Source organism: Poecilia reticulata, linkage group LG10 (genome assembly GCF_000633615.1).
Source record: "Poecilia reticulata strain Guanapo linkage group LG10, Guppy_female_1.0+MT, whole genome shotgun sequence".
In the NCBI taxonomy this organism is placed as follows: Eukaryota; Metazoa; Chordata; class Actinopteri; order Cyprinodontiformes; family Poeciliidae; genus Poecilia; species Poecilia reticulata.
This window is the reverse complement of record NC_024340.1, coordinates 16,153,841-16,178,876: the sequence shown is the minus strand read 5'-3', so window position 1 is coordinate 16,178,876 and position 25,036 is coordinate 16,153,841. Positions and strand designations below refer to the sequence as shown.

The following is a 25,036-nucleotide window of genomic DNA, read 5'->3' as shown; positions in this document are numbered from 1 at the left end:
GGGGGGGCGCCGATTTATGTTTTCGCATCCACCTGAATAATGTGTAGTTGCGCCACTGGCCCCACTGTTATTATTATTTTGAGACCATTTTCAAGTGGTATAATGCAAGAACACATTCTCAAAGATTAATAAACTTTAAATTCTAATGAATATTTAACACTGGAACTGAAAGACATTATAAATATCGAAAATAAATAAACAACAATTAAAATGAATTATAAAGTCTCTGTAAACAAAACTGCCCTTCAAAAAAGGGCTAAGCAGCAGACTGAAGACTGTTATCATTCAGTTTTGGTAGAAATGGAGAAGAGAAAAAAAACAATAAATCATGCAAATAAAAATTATTGAGCTTGTTTTAATTTATTATGTGATTAATTGATTTATTGATTATTGCAACAGGTCTAATTGTCACCACAGATATCAGGTTTTAGGTTAAATAAAACTGTCAGAAACCTGGTTGATCAGAAGTTTCACTTTAATAAAACAAATGTTCTTTGTAGTCAAATCCAGCTTTCAAATCTTTTTAAATCCCACTTCCTACATTTTAAAAATAATGTTATAATTTTAAATCTCTTAATGGCCTTTCCCCACCTTATTTATCTGAACCTTTAAGTTCTTACTTTTGAAGTTTTAAGCTTTTCTGCACATTAAATCAACTTTTATAACATTTTCACATGGAGAAAGCTGAGATGTTCACCAGATTTAATCTACTAGAGTCTTTGTCAGTAAATATGGCTTGTGGTGTGAAATGAGGCGTGTAAACGTCGTCCTACCACGAAGGATCCTCGGAGCAGAGACAGCAGGTTCCTGCACACCGGCAGCAGGATCAGCATGCAGTTAAAGTTCAGGACGGCTGCAGGAGCTCTGGCCCAGGACAAGGCAGGCTGCAGGAGGGACAAACACACCTTACCTCAAATTATTACTCTGTTTAATGTTGATTATTGATGTTGAAAACACCAAATTCAGAGTCACAGACAGTTTGAGTATTCATTAATTCATTAAAATTGGTGAAATACAGGAAGTGTTTTCAAAGAGGGAGAGATCTAAATGATGTCTTTGTTACAATGAATTGACTTGTTTTATTTAAATTGTTTTTGTAATAAGTTTCAAAAGACTAAAAAACAAATGTCAATTTTTTTCTAGAATTTTTTTTACATTAATCTAAAAATACTTTTTTTTTCTTTTCTTTTTTTTTGCGAAAATGTTTTATTTCCAAAAAGTACAAGATAAAATGTTTTAGTCCTGCGAATCCTTCTGACTTGTGACAAAAAGTTTGTACACCCCTGGTCTGTCATAGCCAGGCTCTTTTTTATCATGCCTCCAAATCTCAGGTGTGTCCCCCTGATTCTGCTTCTTTTTATCAGAACTGGCTTCAAAAATCCGAAGTATGCGAGGAGTTTCTGCAGCGCTGAAAAGCTTCACGGTTTCGGTCGTGTTCACTACTCACCCCCAGCAAATGACGGGTGTAGTAAAACTCTTCTCCGTGCTCATACACGAAGTAAAACCAGACAAAGAGGAAGATATTCAGGCCCATCCAGACCGACTGTAAAAACAAAAAGTGCTCATTAGAAAGCGGATCTCTTTCAGAAAGGATGCAAACTGCACTTGTCAGTCATAATTACGCGCAAAATCAGTGCGCAAAACTCCGCTAAAAGCTCTAATAAATCCTCAAAGTTTGGATAAGGACTCACTATTATGATGGCTGAAAACCAATTGTTGACAAACCAGTTCCCCATGATGAAGGCTTCTTCTCGGCTCTCTGTGGCTGCTCATCCTCAGCCCGCTGGCTTTATAGCTCCCACCTGCAGGGACTCCTCCCTCCATCACTCCCAGATGCACATAGCAAATCCTCCTCCTCCTTCTCCTTGAGGAGACTTGAAGAATCACATTCCTGTCTGACTGCAGCGTTAGGCTGGATTAACCTTTACTGGACTGACCGAGGAATGAGGAAACAGACACCGACTCCATCCAGGAAACCTCACTCTGCTGCGGTGACGCAACCTGAGTAACTTTTATTGTTGTGCGTCTTAATATGTTGAAACATAAGAAAGATTAAGTCATTCAGTTAAAACTGCGAAGCTTCTAAAGAAGCTGGAATGTAAACTTTCCAGCCATGGAAAGTTTAGTGGAAGGGAAAGGTATAAAAAAGAGAGGATTGTGTTGCAGGATGCGGTGCAATTTTCACATTCCTTCTAGTTATTTCCGAACGGTATATTAAGGTCATACATTTACGACAAAAACAAACAAACAAAAAAAAAAAAAGACTCTTTTTGAAATGTTGAGATTAAACTCAGAAAATGTCTAGAAAAAAACAAAGACATTTCTGAGCTCCAAAAGTCAAATATGTGCGTGAAAAAAATCCCATGGCGTCTTGATGTTAATCTCAGAAAATTTCCAGAAACAAGGAAATTTCTGAGCTCCAACTGTTGAATATTTGCTAGAAAAAAACTCAGAATTCTGAGATCTCAAAATTCCCCAAGTTTATTTTAGCGGAAATTTACCGCTCATTTATTTATTTTTTTTATAAAGGAAAAAAGAAACAACTTCTGTTTCCAGATAATTTATTTTATTGCTCTAGAAATCAAAATCCCAGAATCTGAAGACGGAGGACAACAAAGTCCAGAATGTGTCCAAGCTGTCTACCGGGAAATGCACGTCATGCTTCCCTCTGCTGATAAGCTTTATGGAGAGGCTGATTTTATTCTCCAGCGGGTTTTCTACCTGCACCAAACACACCTGCTTCAGCAAACTTACCTACATAAACCCCAATTTATGAAAACATGGCGTGTGCAAAGACGACAAACGTCAGACCCATTTAAGACTTTTATCACGAAAGAATGTAAGAGTCTTAGCCCCATAGCACCGAGCTAATGTAGCATCGTTTGGGTTAGCAACAGAAGTGAGCCAGTGGCGGAGGCGAACGTTGTCAAGCCAGCTGGCGATAAATCTGCACTTAAACTATGATGGACGCAAAAAAAGCTAGCTAGCTAGCTAGTTTTACTCAGTCTGTTTCCACGGCAGCAACCAGAAACAATGGTTACTGGGGACTAGCTGCTAACGTACCGTTGTTAGCTAACTAGCTACTAATACACCTTCGCTAGTTAGCAACACAGATATGAATATTCATGTCTACGGCTAGCAAAGGTATATTAGCAGCTAGTTAGCAGTAGCCTCAACCGCCTGGAGTAGCAGAAAGCAATGCTGAAGCGATTCAAACGTTTGACAAAAAAAAAGAGGAAAAAAGACGACAATCAAAATGTGTGTATTACATCTATAAGTGATGTTTTATATGATGTCAGTTCAGCATTTTGGTCAGTTTTGCAATTTTGAAAGTGCTTATAATTGGTTTGGCTAAATAGTCTTGTCATCTCAAAATTTAATCCCTGTGATTAAATATATAAGGCCAACATACCTTTTTTAAGAAAAACGAATTTGAGACATAAGGATATAATTTTAGGTGCATGAATTTAAGCCTCTTTAAGGATGTGTGGACGCCCTCATTAAAGAAACGTTAGCATTTAAAATGATGCTATTTTTATTACGTTAATCCACTTGCAAATAAGAAAACTTTTTTATTTCACTTTATTCAATGTTCAAGTAGTACAGTAGTAGTCAAGGCACTGAATGACAAACTAGACAACTTAAAAAATACAAACATGCACAGTATCAAAGCATAATTGCAAGCTCATTTAGTGTCCATCTCTTATTTTTACACAATAATTAGGTTAATTCTGGATAACTTCTGTTACAGAGGCCACACACAAATATTCACCATCCTTTCAGTTTCTCAGCAGAACAACGTGTCCAACTTTGTTTTCTCCCCCATTTAAAGGCAGTGAGCTGTGAAGAACAACAGACAGCAGCTGAGAGGAAACCAGTCAAAGCTTTGTAACATTTTCTGCCATGCTGCGTTCAAGTCTGATCAGTGCAGGCAGATGCAAGACGTGTGCAAACAGGGGAGCTTTGAAACCCTGAGAGGAGGTAAACTGAAACTGTCCTGGGTCAGTGTTTTGGCCACTTCTCTCTCTCACACACACACACACACACACACACACACACACACACACACACACACACACACACACACGCACACACACACACACACACACACACACACACCTGGCTCAGCGCTGCGCTTTCATCACCTGCTTTTGAGCATCGCCGCATATCTCCAAGTGCGACATTCTTTGGTGGCGTTATCATGATCTGGGAAAGTTCATACACTGCAAAAACAGAAAATCTTACCAAATATTTTTGGTCCTTTTTCTACTGCAAATGTCTTATAACACATGAAATAAAATAAAACTAAATTACAAAAAACTTTTCAGGAAGATTTAGTAGGTTGTTTTAAGTAAATAATTTTTAAATATTGATGAAAAGCAGATTGTTTCACTGATAACATGATAAAATGTCTTAGTGAAATAATCTGACAGTGGAACCAGCTTTTTATCATCATTATTAAGGAATTACTTACTCAAACTTCTATTTCTTGCTGAAAAGTTACTTGTAAGTTAGTTTTGTTTTATTTCAAGTGTACTGCAGTGTATGCACTAGAAACTAGGTCAAATATACTTGGCATGATTTTGATTTTGCAAGGCTGAACTTCAATATTATTCACTTATTTATAATTATCTCAAATCAATATCTTAAAACTTTGTCTTATAGAAGTTGAGTTCTTAAATGTTAAGTTTTGTCTTATTCCAAGTGAAGGAAGTTATTTTCACTAAAATTAAACCAAAATACTCTAAGATTTTGTGTTTTTGCAGTGCAGTGGCAGAAATAAGCCTTTTAGTTGCAGAAAAATTGTTTCATTATAAGTGAAATATTTTGCCACTGGAACCAGCATTTTTCCATCAATATTAAGGATTTATTTACTAAAGACAAACTCCTAAATCTTGCTGAAAACTTACAAGGAAGCCAGTTTTGTCTTATTTTTAGTGCACTAAGATATTCGCTCTAGAAAATAGACCAAAGGTACTTGGTAAGATTTTGTGTTTCTGCAGTGTAGCTTCAAGTGCAAATATTTTAGTCAACTTAAAATAAGATGGCTAAATTTCTGTAAAAATTAGGAGCTTGTTTTAAGTCAATAGTTCTTTAATATTGATGAAAAAGTTCTGGTTCCGCTGGCAGATTATTTCACTCATAAAACATGAAAAAAAAAAAAAAAAATCATAAGTGAAAATAATCTGCCAGTGGAACCAGGACTTTTTTCATCAATATTAAGGAATTATTTACTTAAAACAAGCTCCAGTATCTTGCTGGAAAGTTATTTTTCAGTTAGTTTTGTCTCATTTCAGGTGTACTAAGATGTTTGCATTAGAAACTGGACCAAAAATACTTGGTGTGACTTTATTTTTGAAGTGAACAAACTTCAAAGAAGCGTGGCTGAACTTCAACAATAATCTTCAATTATTCAACATCTAAAAATTGCAACATAATTTTGAATTGGCGTTAGAAAACTATCAAATCCCTTTCAGAAGTTGATCTTTAACCTTATATGTTAGTAAGTTTTGTCTTATTTCAAGTGTAGAAAGTTATTTTCACTCGAAATTGACCAAAAATACTAGATTTTTTCCAGCGTGATTTGCCCAAGCGCCTGGTTTCTCCCAGCATTCCTCCCGTTTTTGGTGCGTTTCCTGTCAGGCTAAAGACTCCGGCTCGTCTGGAGGAAGGCAGTTCCGAGGGTCCAGCAGCTCCAGCGGCTCCTCCTTAAGCATGGTGGCGGCGGTGGAGTAGGAAGGCGGCATGCTGCCCCGCCGGCTCGCGGCCCGGCGCCGGCAGCAGACGCAGTGCAGGCAGTCGTGGACATTGTACTTGAAGAGGCTCCTGCACGGGTGGCAGAACTGGTAGAAGAGCATCATGAAGAGAACGGCCAGGCTGTAGCCGATCAGCAGCTGCACCACCACCAGCAGCGCGCACACGTACACGAAGAAGTCCGACTTGAAGAAGTACCAGAGCGTGATGAGGACGAGGTTCTCCAGGAAGCGGCCGGAGTAGTAGAGCACCAGGCGGCGCCAGCTCTGCTTCCGGTTGATGAGCTCCTGGTGGGCCAGGTCCAGCTCCACGGCCGACCAGCAGAACACGTTAATGCAGGCGTACAGCAGCGTGAACATGCACAGCACCACGGCCGTGCCCAGCTTGGAGAAGTTGTTCTCCACGCCCTCGGCCAGCGAGCCTTTCTGCGCCCAGAACTCCACCCACGGCAGGAAGAAGAAGAAGAGCAGGTTGAGCCCGCCCACCAGGATGACCCAGTGGGTCAGGGCGGTGCTGAACAGGACCAGGGTCGTGACCCGGGTGGTGATCTCCAGGGCCCGCCACAGCACCATGCACAGGTAGGCGGCGGGCCGCAGTCGCACCTTGATGGAGTCGTAGGTGATCTGGATGGCGAGGACGCTGCAGACCAGAGCGCCGTAGGTGATGGAGACGAGGGTGATGATCATCAACGCCACTGCAGAGAGGAGAGAGAGCTTAACACGACCGGAGCGGGATAACCTGGAGTATAACACACACACACACACACACGCACCTGATGTGAAATTACAGATTTTTTTTTTTTTTTTTAATCGGATTATAGCAAATATGAAACTAAATATGGAAACCAGAAGAGATGGATGGATGAATGGATGATTGGACAGATGGATGGATGAATGGATGATTGGACGGACGGATGGATGGATGGATGGATGGATGGATGGATGGATGGATGATTGGATGGATGGATGGATGGATGATTGGACAGATGGATGGATGGATGATTGGACAGATGGATGGATGGATGATTGGACAGATGGATGGATGGATGGATGGATGGATGGATGGATGATTTGACAGATGGATGGATGGATGGAGTAAAGAAAGAAGGACAAATGGAAGAGAGGAAGGACAGACGCTGGTCAATAGAGTCTGGAAGCAGAAACTTTTTCCCAAAGCGTTCAAGTTTTTCCAGACCTTCAAACGTTCCTGAACCAGGTGAGGTCCTCCAGGTGGAAACCTCTGTTGGGGCAGTGAGGTTTTCCAGCCTCACTGCCCAACAGAAACTCTGAGGTTAAATGTCTTTTGGTTGAAATTGACTCGTTTTCCCCCGACTTTCCACTGGAGCAGCGTCCAGCTCCAGCTGAACTGGGTCAGATCTCAACAGAATCTGGTCGACCTCAATCAGCCTCATATAAACACAGGTGTGTCTGGTTCCCAGAAGGGCATTAGTCACCAAGTACAGGAAACAAACCACCTGACCTCAGAAAACCAAAGACACAGTCCTGTTCTGGCTGCAGGGTTGAACAAGGGTTGAATTAGGGTTGAATAGAGGCGTGGAAGTAGGATTTAAATGTGTTTATTGGTGTGAATGTTGGGTTGGTTCCAACCGTCCATCCAACCCTCCTGCATGCATTCACACTGATAACTACGTAATCAAATAATTCTCATGCGTTTCGTTATGATGGATGTCAACTCCTGCTCTGGTGCCACCTTCAGGCCAAAGCGAGGCCTCTCCCAAACGGCTGAGCTCGCTCTCAGTTTCAGGCAACAAAGTTTATGTTTACAAACTGTGAATGAATCAGAACATACACTAATACCAGCAAGTTCACAGAACTCGGTCTTACAGCCTAATGTAAATAAAAACAGACATGAACTTGAAGGGCTTCTGCAGGTTTCCCCAACACAAATTTAATACTTTTTGTATGACCATGTGGTCACAAATCGACACTTTCACCACACATCTGGCTAAAAAGCCTCATTAAAAACAGTTTTCTGACTTAGGATTCTGTAAAATACCGCAACGTTTCCTTCAAAACCTTGTTTTTTATGCTGTTGTAAGACTACCTTCTGAATGGCAAAAATTACGGTGGTTATTCTAGTAATTGAACGCCACTTTGAATGAAGAGCAGGTTTCAATCATTTTTGTGTTTTCAATGTATTTTTGCAGTAGTTTGGTGTCTTAAGTCATAAACTCACGTTTTTTTGTGTGACATTTTAGCTAGAAAGTTTGTTAAAAGTGGCGATTTATGGCCCATATGGCCTTCCATACAGTGGAAGTGTTTTACTTACACCGCGAGAAAAACAAAAACTAGGTACAATATGAGATTAAAGTTAAGATTTGTGCTTAAAGTATTTAATACCAACTTATTTTTCTTAAATAAACGTAAAAAAAAAATCAGAGACTCAAAATGTCCCAAAATCCACATTTACGACTCAAAATGTAATTTCTGCAAAAAAAGAAAGCGCTTAGGGAGGAAATAAACCAGCATTTCTTACGTCTGACAGACAGGGTGTACTTTTCCTGGATGTTGGCGTAGAGCTGGAGCGTCAGCTGAGGCGTGGAGCCCAGGAAGGCCTGGATGACGGCGGTGCGTTTGAAGGCGTTCCGGTGCGTGGCCAGCGTCCGCTCAGCCTGCCCGACTTCCAGCTCCATCTCTCGGCCCTTCTCCAGGTTGGTTTTCCTGGACAGGGTGACGTAAGGCTCCTCGTTTCGGCCTGCCTTGAAGTAGACCACCAGCGCCTCGAAACACCTGAACAATGAGAGGCATCGGGAGGTCAGGGTGCAGTACCGCCTGAGCACCAGCAGGGGGCGACATCATGTTAAAAGTTACAGGACGGTTTCTAAAGCCAAACTTAAGATTGCATCTAAAAACAAAGCTCAACTTCTTTAAGGTATGTGATAAAAATGCAGTTGGCCAATTCAAAACTGCTGATTTTTTGAGAAGTTGAGTTTTTAGAGAATTAAAAATAATTGATATTTGATTTTGAAGTTCCATCCATCCATCCATTTTCTTACACCCTTGTCCCTCAGTGGGGTCGGGAGGGTTGCTGGTGCCCATCTCCAGCTGGCGTGATTTTGAAGTTCAGTTTAGCTTTTTGTAAAGTTTTTTCGTGGCAAAAAAAATAAATAAAAATCTCACCACTTATATTTGGTCTGGTTTCTAATGCAAATATCTTTGTACAGTTGAAATAAGAAAAGTTACTTTTCAGCAAATCTACAGGAGCTTGTTTAAGTAAGTAATTCCTTAATATTGGTGAAAAATTGCTGAATAAGGTATTTTTCCACAATAAAAGCGAAATAATCCTCAGTGAAATTAAAATAAAAAAATCAATATTAAGGAATTATTTATTTAAAACAAGCCCCTAAACCTTGCTGAAAATTAGCACACTCCTCTTATTTCGCACTAGAAACTAGACAAAAACACTTGAAGACTTTTAGTTTTTGCAGTGCTCGAGTGAACACCAGCTTTAGCTGTTCAAGCAGATCAGCTCAGTTCTGCTTTTGCTTTTTTGTTTCTGAAAATCTGCAACACTTTCACTGTGTTGTTCGGTTGCAGCTTCATCAAGCAGTTTACAGCTTATATGCAAATGTTTGGGATATAATTTGTCACCGTTATTAACAATATCTTGTTATAGTATCGGCATTTTACAGCAGGGACAAGATAAAATAAAATCTAACAAAATGATGTTTTGATACGTCTCTCCCACTAATTTCACAACAAATTTCAATAACCTATAAAACAAAAGCCAACCTTTAATTCAGCTACACAGATCAATAAATCTTTAAGTCACTTGGAATAATAAATATTCATTGCATTGAAACAGTCAAAACAAATCGTGTTAAATAAATAAATAACCTTCCTGCATAAATTAAATGATTAAACACAAAAAATCTCAAAATATTCCTGGCATTTAGCAAATATAAATAATTTTGGTAATTCTAGTTAACCTAAACCAATAAAAGTTTAGTCTGATTTAACTACAAACAGGGAGAAAAAAAAGTAAAATATCTGCTTTCAACTTTAAATGTTTTCCAAATTTTTGTTTAATCAAACGTTGGATTGCACTTTATCACAAAACTGTCCAGTTTTAAGGATTTTACATAGAAATAAAAGACTTTCCAAACCTTGAAATCAAGGCATTTTCATTGATTTTAAGAACCCTGATGCATGTAAAAATATATTTGTTAAAAGAAAGTAGAATATCTGCCAACTAAAGGTTACCCTGTACTCAAACAGTGGCTACAGATTTTTCCGTACAGGAAATTAAGACACACATTTGTCATAACAAAGAGGCCTTTCATTGTAAATCTTGGCCAAACCAAACCAAACTTTTCCAGTGAACGCTCCAGCAGAGGGCAGCCGGAGGATAAACTGAGAACGTCTGGGTGTGGCTGCCTGAACGTTTGCAAGGTAAATGCTCTCTGTTTGGTCTCCGGGGTGGGAGCTGCTCATAAAGGCAGAAAAACTGGTTTTACACAAATATGTGCTCCTGTGCAAGAGAAGGAAAAAGGTTCAATCAAAAGAGATAAAAGAAAATTAAAAAAACGTATTAAATCTCATGTTGTGTCAGAAGCAGGTTTTCAGCCTGCAACAGTAAAACGACGTAAAACAGAAAGAAAAAGCGAGTTAAATAAACTTAAACTACTGAGAGTTGTGTTTTCAGCTCATGACCTCAGCCTCAGCTCTGCAGGACCTCCCTGCAGCACTAAATCTCACATCGCTGTGCAGGAATGCACCGCCAGACGCTGTTGCTTCAGCAGCGTCACACCAAGGATCTTTACACAGAGTTTACAGACGCTTAGAGCCGAAACTAAACCGGCTGTAAGCAGGAATATGGATCAAACTAAACCGGCTGCAAGCAGGAAGATGGATCAAACTAAACCGGCTGCAAGCAGGAAGATGGATCAAAAGTTTTACAGAATCGACAACCAAAAAAGGACAAAAAAAAACAGGCCAGGCAAACCAATTTCTCCAAACTATTTTACAGTGGAATGGTCTTCAATCAGCTCATAGACATATATACATGGACTGGTGGTCAGATTTAGCGCAAGCGTCTTGCTCAGGGGAACATTGACTCGCAGCAGAGGAAGAAACAAACTTTTCAACTGTAAGACGACTATTATTCACTGTGATTCTACAAAACCTAGCCATGAATTTATGTCAGATATTCCTACAGGGAGACAGTAGTGAGGTGTGCTGGAGGAGAGGCACAGGAAGACAGGAGTTCAAGAAAAGAGTGAAAAAAAGAGAGTAAAAAGAAAGGGCAGAGCAAAGAAGGAGCAAAAGAATGGAAAAAATTAGCAAAAAGAGTAAAAACAAGAGCAAAAGCACAAAAACGCAAAAAATGAGTGAATGAAACGAGCGAAAGAGTAAAAAAGAGCGAATGAAAGAAAGTGCAAAAGAGAGGAAAAAAGAGCAAGATAGTGGAAAAAATGAGTGAAAGAAAAAGGAAGAAAGAAAAAGAAATGGACTAAAGAGCAAAAGAGTGGAAGAAAAAAGAGCGAAAAAAGTAAAAAATACAAAAAAGAACAAATTAAAGAGAACAAGTGGAAAAAGAACAAAAAAAGCACAAAATAAATTATTTTTTACTTTAGCACATTTATATTTCAATTAATATGCAGAGTTTTACGTTCTAAGAAACTTTCACATTTAGAGTTAAAAACTAACGTCCATCAACCACAGAACAAAAAACATTTTTAAAACAGCAGTGAGAAAAACTCAGTCAGGTTATTTATCTTTTAAAAACTTTTACTCCATTTTTGACCATCAAAATGAAAATTGTGTCAACTTTTTTCTCTGCAACACTGTTTAATTTCTTCTACTAAATATAAATGGAAAATATTGCTGATCCTATCAAAAAATATAAATTTTTATTTAAAAGTTTTTTTTGTAAAACATGTACAAAAAATAAAAACCACTTAAAAGCAACGAACTCCACATTTTTTATAAACATATTCCAACAGCAAAAAAGAAAAAACGGTGAAATTTGCTTACATTTGAGAAATGTATGAAAAGAATTTTCTATTTCCTAACAAAAAGAAATAATTCAGCTGTATCATTTTTAATAATAATCACTGCAACATGTTGCTCAATCCGGCAACAATGGCTGCTGGTTTCCAATAAACATCCTCCTGCAATCCCACCAGATATTCATGGATAAACTGTAATCTACAGCTGCAGTTCTGCTCTCCAGATTAACCAATCCGTGCTCGTCTTCCCAGAAATTATAATGTATTATGAAAGAAACAAAAGCAACAAGACAAAGAAAAAGCAAGAAAGTCAGAAAGAGTTTAAAAAAAGAAGATAAAAACAAAGAGCAAAGGAAAGAAGGAAGGAAAAAAAACAGATGAGACAGGAAGAATGAAAAGAATGCAAGAAAGAAAAGAAGGTACAGATAAAGAAAGACGTATGTAAGAAATGAAGGAAGGAAAAGAGAAAAATGAATGGAGGAAGGAAGGCAGGAAGAAAGGAACGACAACATGTGGAAATATTTTCCTTCCTTATTTGGTTTTCCAGACGTTTCCACTGGACTAGAACCAGAAACCCAGCAGGCCGTCCATTTTTATATTCTGAGAGCAGAAACCTGCAGGACTGACAGCAAAGGCAACGCGGGGAAGGCAACGCGGCAAAGGCAACGCAGCAATGGAAAAGTGGCGAAGGCAACGCAGCGAAGGCAACACAGCAACAGACGAGTGGATTAGTCAGAGTAAATGTGCTGATTTTTAAAGCGCCGCTGAATCGATTTATAAACAGAAACGTGGGCCGCTGCTCTTCATTTGCAACTTTTCACATGCAGTCTGTTCCCATCTGTGACTGAAACGGACCAGAGAAGAAGCTCAAACACAACAAATGTCCTCTGATGTTAGAGGAAACAGCAGTTTTATTTCAGCAAACTGCAAAAACACAAAACATTACCAACTATTTTTAGTCTCTGTTTAGTGCAAATATCTCAGTACATTTGAAATAAGACAAAACTAACTTACATGCAACTTTTCAGCAAAATATAGAATATTGTTATAAGTAAATAATTACTTAATATTAATTTTTTTAAAAGTAGTAGAATTAAGTGAAGTAGACTGGAACCAGACAACAGAGTTTACAACAGAATATTAAGGACGAGTTAAGAAAAAATAAAATAAAATTAGAATAATAAAGTCACATAATGGGGAAAAAAATTGAAATAATGTGAGAACAGTCATAGCATTTTTACTTTATTCTCAAAATATAAATTTGATCTCATATTATGGCTTTTCTCATTTTATTTTCGTACAACTTTATTCTTGAAATTTGACTACTGGGATATTATTATGACTTTATCCTCTTAATATTATTATGGCTTTATCCTGGTATTAGTTTTTATTTATTCTTGTATGTCTTAATTCTGGTAATATGACTTTATTCTCCTGATACCATTTTATTTATGCAATTTTATTAGTTTTTTATTGTAGCATGGTCTTAATGCTTGGGTTGTAAATGTTCACTTCCAATAGAAAGAAATGTCTTGTTCCATTATTTCACTTATAACTACATTTTCTTCAATATTAAGGAATTATTAACTTAAAATAAGCTCCTAATTCTTTCTGTAAAGTTAATTGTAAATTCATTTGTCTTATTTCAAGTGTGCTAAGATACTTGCAGTAGAAACTAGACCAAAAATACTTTTGGTGTTTTTGCAGTGCAGCGCGATCATCGTGTTTCTGTTCTCCTCAGATTTCACCATCAGGCTCACTGACACTCGGATGACAAACTGTGCATGCTGAGGCAAGCTTGAGCTCAGTGTGTAATTATGTCTCAAGATGTAATTTACTCAAAAAAAAAAAAAAAAAGAGAGAACAAGTCAGGGCAGGATCCACCCATCCACAAGCGCCGACTTCAGATCAACAGCAACAAAAAAGTCGTACGCTTTTCATTTAGATTCCCACTGGACGCCATCTTGGTTCCCCCAAGGCTTATGCTGTATAATGTATAACTGTGTCCGGTCATTATCTGTAAACGTTATGAGCTGAAACTCCTCGTTTGAGAGCAGATATGGCGTGTCTGTCTGCGCAGCCACAAGGAGTCAGGAGTTGCACCATCCCAGAGTCACACAGGAAGCCTCCCATCAGGGCCCCGACCGCAGCAGAGGCGATTTAATCGAGCAGAAGATCGCAGCGCACTGTTATCTTAACACGGGTTCCCTGAACTGAAAGCTGCGCTCACACGGAGCAGAGCAGCACAGACGGAAAGCACGCTGCTTCGTGTCGGAGAGGTTTTTAAATCGGTCAAAGCGCTCATGAAAAGAGGGGAGAGGAGCGCAGGAAAGAGAGGAAGAGGGCACACCCAGCAGATGCACCTGCGCTGGATTTCAGACACGCACATTTTCCCTAACTCATATTTTCATCAGACGTTGACTTATCAAGAATGAATCATACAGAAATAATAAAGTCTGAATTTAAGAGTCATGGACTTTAAACATTTAAAAATGAAATACAAAAACAAATTGAAAGGATATGATTGGTTGGTTGGTTGGTTGGGCGGATGGATGGTTGGATGATAAAATGGATGGATGATTTGCTGGAAGGATGGATGGATGGGTCAGTGGTTGGATGATAAGATGGATAGAAGGCAATTGGATGGATGATAAAATGGATGGATGGATGACGGATCAACCATCAGCCTGATTTTATTCTGTTTGTGTCAAGTTTCAATCTGATCAGTAATCAATAACCAGTGTAAACATGAAGAGGTTAATTTCTGCCAATCTGGTGCAGGAAGAACGAGTTGAATCCTGACAAATCTTGATCAGCTGCTCATGTGCAGCCCCAGATGTTTTAATGATCAATAAACATTCAGCTGCAGACGCTGCAGCCGTGCATGCTAAAAGCCGCAGCCGTGCATGCTAAATGCGCAGCTGCAGCAGACGCAGCTGAAAGCTGCAGTCGTCAGGAGGTCCATGCAGCTTTATCTCCAACGTGTTAATGAATGACTGTGAACTTTGGGCCGAACCGTCTCTGGCCCGGCTCCAGTGGGAACCGTAAGTCTGCAGCCCACGTTTTCCCTCAAATGGATATTATCAATCAAAAAACACAGAGTCAGGAAATATTTCTGCTTGTTTTCACAAAGTCCAAACTCACATTTCTCCCTTTTTACAAGCTCAGAAGACCAACGGAGCAAAGCAAAGCTCTTTAAAAATAAAACAATGAAGCGTAAACTCAACTCGAGTTGAACTCTTTGCCTCGTAAAAACGACTACGCCCAACAGAACCGTAAATTCACTGTATCGATGTAAATGAATCCGTTTACAAACCAAAGTTCAGAAAGTGGAGCAGATTTGAATTGAGCTAAAGTCTCCACCTTCGTCTTCCTGCGCGAGTCATCCAGCCGCAGAAACAGGTAACGCCACTTCGATTACATGACTGTCTTCTGTCATGTAGCAAAACATAAACAGCTAAAAAAATAAAGCAGTTTTGCAGTATTCTAACCAAGCATGGAGAAAGATCAGATGCAGCTTGATAAACGAGCAAACAAAACATCCTAAGATGATCTAATCACTTCGATTTTGTGTTTAAAAGGCAGAAAATTCAGATTTCAGTCCTGTGTTTTCTGACACAGCCAAATAAAGTCTTGTGAAATGTAATCAAAGAATCAGCCAAGAGGTTTGTGATCATTTTGGAGGAGCTCAGTTTGATTTGCTGCATGTTGACAAAATGCAACGCTAGCATATCCACACGGTTAAGTTCACACAGCAGGCGAATGTGACACCCAAATCACTTTATTTTGCCCATATACAATGAAATAAAAATAAAAAACACCCCAATGTGTGAATTATGGCTCTCACAAGTCTCTTTTCACAGTTTGTTAATAGTAAAGTTAATATCAATCAATAGACAATTACTGAGTCGTTTTTGTCTTAAATATCTGAAATACTGACAAACTAAAAGGTCAGTGACCTGGACTGACCACGCTGTTTTTTTACTTTATTTTAAAGCAGTTGTAAGGCAAAGTGCTGGAACCGTAAACTGCTACTGTCAGTTACACAGCAGGTCGTTGCTAGGTAACCAAAGAGTGAGTGAGTTGCTAGGTAACCAGAGTGAGAGAGTCAGTTGATTTCACCAATCAACTGACAAGTTTAGCAGCTAAGCAAGCCAAACTTGTTTAGCTGTTTGTGAAAGTTTAAATCAGTCACTTTTATTGCCATCGCCAGTAAAGAAGTTTGTAGGATAAGAGATTGTTTTGATGCAATGACACAAAAATAAAGAAATAAAATATGAATGAGAAAAATCAGTATGCATGTCCGGAGTAGCAGGTGGATGAAGTGGCTGTGTTGAGCTACAAATAGTTGGTCTGGAAAATACAGTACTCAAGAGGGATGAATGCATGTTTTTTAGATTTTGTGTGAAATAATTTTTTTATTTAACATTAATTTCACAAACAATTCTGTATTATGAAGAATTTCAAACATTTTGCTGTTTTGTTGCCATATGTGTCATTGGTTGAGCAGCTGAAGTTATTGGTTTATTGTGCGACTCTACAGAAAAGGCAGATTTTACAACGTTGTGCTTTCGTTTACCAGCTTTGTCTCGTTATGATTTCGTGACAATACTGTCGGCTCTGATTGGTGAATAAACATTAAAATCGATCCATAAATGGCTCCATTCATTATTACTTCTGGAAACAATGCGCCGCCGTGGCATCAATGTTCTTCTTCTGTGCATTTTGGAGTTGCTTTTGGGTCAAAAAACGACACAGACCTCTAATTGTGGTCACATCATTCAGTAGCATCAACAAACATCAAGAAAAAAAAATTGAGCATCAAGACTTGCTGTGTGAACCTAGCTTACGACATGGTGGTGGCAGCATCATGCTGTGGGGGATGCTGTCCATCAGTAAGAGACAAACACTTGAGAATGGGGTAGAAGTTCACCTTAGCAGACAACCATAGCTGCAATAGTATTCTATTGCAGCTATGGTTGCTGCAATAGAATGCAACCATAGCTGCATTCTATTGCAGCTATGCAATAGAATGCAGTATACTCAAACACTCATGTGTTTGAGTATACTCAAACACATGAGTATACTCATGTGTTTGAATGGCCTAGTCAAAGTCTGAAGCTAAATCAAATTGAGAATCTGTGGAAAATGTTCATATTTTCAGAGTAACTGAGGTATTTTGGGCTTAGAAAGTGCAATAAATTCAATCCAAAATACTTCCAGCTATACAGTGAAAGGTGGTTGTAGAAATAAATTTACCGTATTTTCTGGACTAAAAGTTGCTCCAGATTATGAGTCGCACCATAAAGAGGAAAAACACATAAAACAAGCCATGTTCATTTATAAATTATTAAACATGAGTGGGATCATGTTAATTATATGATCCGGTGACATGTCAAGCAGAACAATAAAAAAGTGTGAATATATTCTAGAAAATACGGTGCTTTTTTTAGATTTTATGTGGAAAAAAAGGTAAAAAAGTAACATTCATTTCACAAACGAGCACTGCATTATGCAGAATTTCAAACAGTTTTGAAGTAAAACAAGTCAATATTAGCTTGCTTTAGCTTCCACACCATCATCCCCTCTTTTCAAAAGACCAGATGTTTTTGTAACCGTGTTGCTGTGGCAGCACAGCAACACGTGTGGGAGGGGCACCTCTGTGTTGCTCTTTGCTCCACACAGGAGGACTTTTCGGACTTTAATCTGCAGGAACGGTTCGCCAGAAACCTTGATCTTGGTGACTAACTCATGCTAAATCATGACTCGGCATGAAAATCATGTGGACATTACTGTATCATGCCATTAGGCAAACACAACCTCAGACAAATGACAACCCATGATCTGATCCGCTCCAAACTGACAAAAACAGAAATAAAATGCAGAAGCTGCCAGGAAAAACTCTGCCCTTTACTACTACCATTTACACAGAAATTCAGCGTGTAAGCAGCTGCTACGTTTCTGAAATAAAAGCACCACGTTAGCTGATCGGCAGCAAGTGTAAACCCTGAAAAAGCAGAAGCTGTGGCAGTTTGCTGACCTGAAACTTTCATGCATGTGGGCATTCAGAGAAAGCAACGTGTTCTCATCGCGGAAGAGCGGCCGTTTCTGCAGTTTTGGTTTGGAACGGTTTAAAAAGGTTACCTTCAAAACATTTGGAGGCCACGGGAAAGACATTCCCCAAGTATGAGATCATTAATAACAGTTGTGGATGTTCCCAAAAGTGGATGAGCCGGAAAGTCCGGCCCAAGGTCGGAGCGCACGCAGCTCTGCAAAAACAACAAATCTTAAGTTTTTCTCTAGCTTCTAGTGCAAATGTCTTACTGCAACTAAAATAAAACAAAACTCATTTACAAGTAACTCTTCAGCAAACTATAGGAGCTTGTTTTAAGTAAATAATTCCTTAGTATTTATGAAAATATAATATTTCCACTGGCAGATCATGTATAACAAGAGGAGAATGTCTTGTTCGTCTTATTTTGAGTGTACAAACATCTTTGCACTAAAAACTAGACCAGAATACTTGGTAATATTTTCTGCTTTTGAAGTAGTTTCGAGTGAAAATATGTTAGTACACTTGAAATAAGACAAAACTAAGTTACACGTGACTTTTAGCAACATGTGGGGTTTTTTTTAAGTCAGTAATTTCTTAATATTGAATTTAAAAAGTACCAGATCCACTGGCATTTTATTCCACTTGTAACAAAGACATTTTTCCACGTATTAATTGCAACATCTTGACTCTTAACCAATATTAATGAATAATTACTTTAAAACAACCTCCAATAGTTAGATTTATCTTATTTCAAGATAATTGCACTAGAAACTAAAAGTGTAGAAAATGCAAAACATCCCACTTGTCACTCCTAGACGTTAAAGTTCAAGGAAGTAAAACAAGGAAAAGGAATGAACAAGTCTGGTTTGTTTAGACATATTGCAAAGAGGAAGAAATTACAAAACGGGTTTGGATTGCAAAATCCAATCTGAACAAACCATGAAATTTCAAGACGTTTGAGACTTTCAGTGCATCTACGTCACAAAATCCAAGCAAAGTACATCGAAGTTTGTAACTGTAATGTCACAAAATGTGAAAAATGGAAAGCTTTTCGTCTCATGACAGGCAGCATTCGAATGAAATATGAGGCCATGTGTGAAACAGCTGAGAATTCACTGAACTGGACCAAAACAAGCAAACGTAAAACAGACCGAAGAGAAGAAACGTTTTCCAGAACCAAATTCAGATCTGAAGCTCCCAGAAAACAAAACTATGAGCATAAAAGTCTCAAAAGACGATATGTTTAATGTAATGCATGTTTATATAAACTAAAGATGAGTGAACAGTTAAATGGTTACAGTGAAAAAATGTTTTATTTATGCAAACAGCTAACGATTATTTTAGTAATCGAGTATTCTGTAGATTATTCTGATGATTAATTGGACAAAAACATTGACACATTCACCAGGTTTTTCATTTCAAAACATATGCCTTTTTTTTTTTTTACAATATTAGAAATGCTAAATAAATTTCCTTTTTAACTAGGGAAAATAAACATTTTATTGACTGAAATGCAGTACGTTTAACCACTTGTAGCTAATGATGCATCTGCAGCTAAAGAAAATCTTTTACATCAACATGCGAAAAGCTCAGGCTTTTCTGCTCGATTTAACATCAACACCGAATAATAGCGGTTCGCTTAGCTGTCAAATTAGGACAGACTTAACTATTTTTTTACAGAATTTGAACCAGGTTAAGCTAAAACTTTGCCACTTGAGGAGTTCTAGGTGGAAAATATTTACAAACAAATTAGTTTTTTCATCTTAAATTCAAAATGTATATATATATTTTTAACAGTTTTGGGCTAATTACTGCTCCGAGTCAGTTGTTCTTTTAGCAAATGGCCCGTTTTAGAGTTTTTACACTCCAGTTTAGTAAATCTGCTGACGATTGTCAGGCCTGTCACAATAACAAATTTTGCTGGTTGATAAATTATCCCAGAAGTTTTTGTGATAAACAATTATAATGTTGTTTTGAAGCTACTGCCAAGTAATGTAATGGTAATGGCATAATAATGCACCTGCACCATCTCAAAGATCAATAAACTTAAATTTTTAACTAATATTTAAGACTGTAACTGGAAAACAGTTTAAATATTTAAAACAAATAAACAGAAACAACAAACAAAACGGACATTGAAGTCTCTGTAAACGAAATTATCCTTAAAAAAGTTGAGACGAATGAAGACTATTGTCATCCAGTTTTTGGTAGGAGACAGAGACACAAGAAAAGCAATCATGCAATTGGAAATTATTGATCTCACTTTAATTGACCATGCAGTTAATTGATTACTGCGACAGGCTTAACTATTATTTCAATAAACGATTAATCTTTTTGGCCTTATTTTTATTACTCCAGAGAACGTTGTTCAACAAAACCTTAAATCATGTAACTTTAGTATCGACATACAGCTGACCCTATCCAGACAGCTGTCTATATCAGGGATGTCTAAAGTGTGGCTCGGGGGCCATTTGAGGCCCTTTAGATTATTTTGTTTGGTCACTCGCCTCCACAAGCATGAAACAGATGAAAATAAATGTGTTGTTCTTATTGGCCCAGTTTTATTTATCAGCCGATGCCGATGTTGGTCCAAATATATTTTTCATCTCTAGTTTATTTATTATATTACTGAAGAAATAAAAAAGATAAATGTCTCAAGAAATGCATTTTTACAGTTTTAATGTAAAAATATTAAGCATCTGAATTCTCTCGATATGACAGTTTTGGCTCCAATTCCCAAACGCTTGGACAGAAATATGTGGGTCGTACACATGAAGGACAGCTTACTGGGACACAGAGGAGCTATGTAGGTTACTCTGACAAAAAAGAGGCTGCACTGCCTTTAATTCAGACTATGATGAACGGTTAACCCCATAATTTTCTTAATTCAGGATGCTCTGTGTTGTTGCAGGTTTGTTTTCAGAGCCGCCACAGCCCATCTGGTCTGTTATCTGCTGCAGGAACAATGGCTCAGAGGAAGTTATTATGATGATGGATCATTAAAAAACAAACAACTTTAGCAGCATCCTGTCAGGTCTTTAAGATGACCCTGCAGGGCCGTAATGTTCTCCACATCCACTCGTCTCCCATTAACCTCCATGATACGCTAATGGAAAGTGGAAGCTGTCCGGTGCGGACAACAGGACGCTCTCTCAAACTCTCAATTTACTGTAGGAAATGTAGCAATGCTGCTAAAATTACTAGCAGCAGTATCAGTAGTCTGAAGATTAACTAGCATGAGCTACATTTTGCCTCATTAAACCAATTTTTAAAGGTGATCCATTGTGCTTCCTTGAACAGAGCGGTACAAATCATGTTCTTTACATTTTTTTCACAAAATTATTCTTAGATTATGAGATTTCAGTCTGGTCAGCTCTGTTTTAAGGCCTGTGGTCACTTTAAATCCAGATTAGATGCTGCTGGCCACACCCCAAACTCAACGTTTACACTCACAAGAGAAAATGGCTGCAAACAGATGCACAATTATACAACCACACAGCTTTGAAAAGCATAATTAGAGGCTCCTGCACAACCAACAAGAAGTGGTTTCTGAATGGTAAGTCAACAACAAAACTTTTGGCTTTTCCAGCAGCCATTGTACAGCGAATACAGAGGTAAAACTAGCTGACCAAATGTGTTGAATCTCTGCTTGGGTCAGAGGCTTCTTCTGATTCGTTGCAAGCTTGATTGCTACTGGAGATCACAGAACCACCATCCACGACTCTTAAAGATGCGTGAATGTGTTACGACATTTAATTTAGATGAATAAAGTATTTTTAAGTGAACTGAATTTAGACCTGAGCTTTGACTAGGTCTTTTAACACATGGATATGCTTTAATATGGCACATTTTTCCACACATTTGCTGTATCCTCTACATGATCTATGGCAAACTGAAGATATTACTTTGTATGGGTTTCTTGTTGACATTTTCTTGGAGTGAATGACCAAAATGTGTCCTGTCAGCAAATTCAAGCTGTGGCTTTCTTTATTTTTACTTCATTTTTAGGCACTAATTTGTGTTTTTCTGTCACCTACATCTCAAAAAAAGAGAAAAAAAGCACATTGAGGTTTGTGCCATGTGTTGAAATGCAAATACTTTCACCAGACACTTTACATGGATCCTGGCAAATGCTTTGAGATTTTCTTTGCAAATATTTTTGGAAACATCCAATCATGATGAAAACTTCAAATCAACAGAACAAAAGAAAGCAAATCAAAAGCCCCCAGCTGCTCATCTAATCAGGAAACCAGCACAGATTTGGTTTGAGGTTAAACCATCCAGTGAACAGATCATTCCTGTTTTCTAGCTTATTTGATTCACGATGTGGTTATTCTGCTCTGTTCAAATCTGTTCAAATTATTTTTGAATCTTTTCCTGGTTGTTTTGAAAAAAACATATTTAACATTTTTAATAATTTATGAAATAATCGTTTTATGAAGCGATTAATTGAGTTAATCAAAATGAATTGATTGAAATAATCAACTAATTTAGTAGTTGATTGTTGGCTGGAGTATACAGACACAAAAAGGTCATTTGATTATATGTTCATTTGCATATTTAAATATATCTCTACCATTCCATAAAAAGGCTTGTGACAGTTTTCTTTATCCGATTAATTGATTAGTCAGAATCATTGATTACTAAAATAACTGTTAGTTGTAGCCCTACTCTCTATTTTTCTATACATGTTTTATTTTGGTTATTTTTACAAATTTCCTGAGCGATAGGAAGTTTGAAATATCATATAGTGATATAGAGATAAGATAAGTGACTCTTTGGGCGACTAATGCACATTTGTTGTTCAAAAAGTTAAAAAATTTACAGATTACCCAGCAGTTGCATGTTCAAAGTTTTGCATATTCTTGTATATGAAGGCTTTAGTGGTTAAATGAACAATTTGCACAACGTGCTTGTTTTTTAAAAATCCAATTAATTGATTAGTTGTCAGGAAAGTGTTAGTTGGAGTCCCACATTCATATACATTGTACACATACTTTAAGGGGGCTTTTGAAGAGTAAATTCCTGTTATTTTAAAATCTGGTTTGGTTGTTTTATGTTGTTTCTCAAACTTCCTGAGCTCAGATTAGTGACTCTCTGGGAGACAAATGCAAGCTTGTTGTTCAAAGTTTAAAGAGTCAGGATAACCAGCAGATACATGTTCAATGTTTGCATTATTCTAGAATTACGCCGTTCAGAGTGGCAGTACGTTGGAGTAGATCTATACTTTTTTTTTTTCTTTTTCAAAGTTTTCTGTTTTTCTGGGGAAAAATTTTACTTTTTGTTGGAAACCTTCATGTTTTGGATTCTGTGTAATTGGCCAGATTTTTGTCAACATTTTTCATACTTTGCTGTTTTGCTATGAAGTGTAACCATAGCAAAAGGGTGGTTTTATAACAGGAAGCAGCTGATTAACATCGGAAAAGTTGAGATACTTTTTTAAAATGTTATTTCACTTTGGGAATCAATACAATATTTTTTGAATTTTTTTAATGATTATTTGTTTATTTGCTTCAGTGATTAAACTGAAAATCTGCAGAATAAACCAATTTTCCATCCGATTAATCGATTATTGTCAGAATTAGTAACAGATTAGTGGGTCTTTGGGCTAAACACTAAAGTTTAAAACCCAGAACAACCAGCAGATGCATCATGTTCAGCGTTTTAATGAACCGCCCTGTTTCCCACCTGATGAGCGGTCCAAGCTGCAGCAGGTGCAGGAGCAGGACCAGCGGCCGGTCCCGACCCACGTCCCTGTGAATGAAGGTCAGGGTCAGCTGGATGAGCACAGCGGGAACCAGCATGAAGGTGATGGTTAAGCTCATCCAGAACACATCGTTGGTCTTGTGGTAACTTTTGCAGAGAATGCAGGCGGTGATGAACTCTGAGCAGTAGAGCATGGTTGTCCACACCACGCTGAGTGGGGGGTTCACCCGGCGGCGGGCGGTCTCCACCATGACCCCGTACTCCTCCCGGGAGGAGCACCGCTCCATGTCCGTGATCTCGCTGCCCTGCTCCTCCATGGCCACCTCACACATGTCAGTATCAGTATCAGCAGCAACAAATCACAGATAAATTGAACTCCGCTGCAAAAACATCACTTTTTGCGGCATATCCCTTTAATGCGCCGTCGCTCCCAACTTTCCACCAAGTTGATCGTGGCAGGTGTCTCATTATGTCCCACTCCACGGTTCGGCTGACTCACAAGCAGTCCGCCCTCAGCAGGGTTTGATTTACCGTCGAAGAAAGCGGGGAAAACGCCTCTTCTCCCGGATCAGATCTCTCTCCGTATAGGCAGCGTTTAGTAGTTCAAGAAAGTTCAGCTCACGACGCGCACAGTCGGGCTAAATCCACAGAAACTTCCACGCCGGTGACAGTGACCCACAGACACACAGAAAGAGCCCCAGCCCACCGGGTTGTGGGTGTTTCTCACACCGCATTGTTGCTGTTCAGCTGGGCTGCGTGTTGTTACTGTTGATTCATTGCTGCGTCAAGTCAACCGTAATGGCGGAGGCAGAACGGAAATACGACCTCCTTTCAAAATAAAACACAAATCGAGTCCAGACTCTGGGTAGGCATCATTTAAGACCGGCGTAACACATCCTTAGTTTCGAGAGTGGGGTCCATGATGTTTTGCCAAGTGCTACCGCCATTTTTTTGGTTGCCTCATTTTATTATTTTCCTTTTTTTTTATGTTTATTTGATAGGGACAGACACAAAAACATGGATCAAAAACACAGTTAATACCCAACATCCATTCTTAGGAGGACCTTTAACAGTTGATTAAATATCAACTGTATAATCTCTTTCCAGATTATACACTGCTCAAAAAAAATAAAGGGAACACTTAAACAACACAATATAACTCCAAGTAAATCAAACTTCTGTGAAATCAAACTGTCCACTTAGGAAGCAACACTGATTGAAAACGTGGACCCTCGTCGGGTCAATCAGTGTTGCTTCCTAAGTGGACAGTTTGATTTCACAGAAGTTTGATTTACTTGGAGTTATATTGTGTTGTTTAAGTGTTCCCTTTATTTTTTTGAGCAGTATATTTTTCAGATAGGTCGATCATTCATTCATCCATTGTCTATACCCGTCCAAAAGCACAAGCTTTGCAATCTATTTAAACGGGAAACTCCTCCCTCAGCGACCGTCATCGCTTTAACCCAAGTTGTTCACCGGCGAACTGTTAAGGAGCGGACACTTTTTGTTTTAAAGGTTTGAAACAGAATAAAAACTTCTACTAAATCTGA

The 25,036-nt window shown here is 38.4% G+C and overlaps 2 protein-coding genes across 2 annotated transcripts in view; both read right to left on the bottom strand.

Annotated features, from left to right (window-relative positions):
• The window catches only part of nox1 (NADPH oxidase 1), a 10,975-nt gene extending 8,755 nt beyond the window's left edge, over positions 1–2,220 (bottom strand). Inside the window, exons 1-3 of the mRNA XM_008420668.2 lie at positions 1,692–2,220; positions 1,448–1,543; positions 774–884 (exon numbers count right to left, since the gene is read on the bottom strand). Coding sequence (XP_008418890.1) covers positions 774–884; positions 1,448–1,543; positions 1,692–1,736 — 252 coding nt within the window. The 5' untranslated portion in view covers positions 1,737–2,220. The remainder of the gene's footprint in view (positions 1–773; positions 885–1,447; positions 1,544–1,691) is intronic.
• A 3,071-nt stretch (positions 2,221–5,291) lies between these two features.
• On the bottom strand, positions 5,292–24,283 carry xkrx (XK related X-linked). Its single transcript, XM_008420670.2, has 3 exons — positions 23,469–24,283; positions 8,251–8,504; positions 5,292–6,448 (listed from the first exon to the last, which is right to left on the bottom strand). Exons 1-3 carry the CDS (start codon positions 23,816–23,818, stop codon positions 5,640–5,642), a joined length of 1,413 nt encoding a protein of 470 aa, XP_008418892.1. The 5' UTR covers positions 23,819–24,283; the 3' UTR covers positions 5,292–5,639.
• Positions 24,284–25,036: the final 753 nt, after the last annotated feature.

Excerpts from the sequence above, each read along its gene's own strand:
- xkrx (XM_008420670.2), bottom strand. The coding sequence starts at position 23,818 with ATGTGTGAGGTGGCCATGGAGGAGCAGGGCAGCGAGATCACGGACATG. Across the intron at positions 8,505-23,468 it reads CAGCTTGGACCGCTCATCAG|GTGTTTCGAGGCGCTGGTGG; the intron begins GTGGGAAACAGG and ends CTCATTGTTCAG. Across the intron at positions 6,449-8,250 it reads GTACACCCTGTCTGTCAGAC|TGGCGTTGATGATCATCACC; the intron begins GTAAGAAATGCT and ends TCCTCTCTGCAG.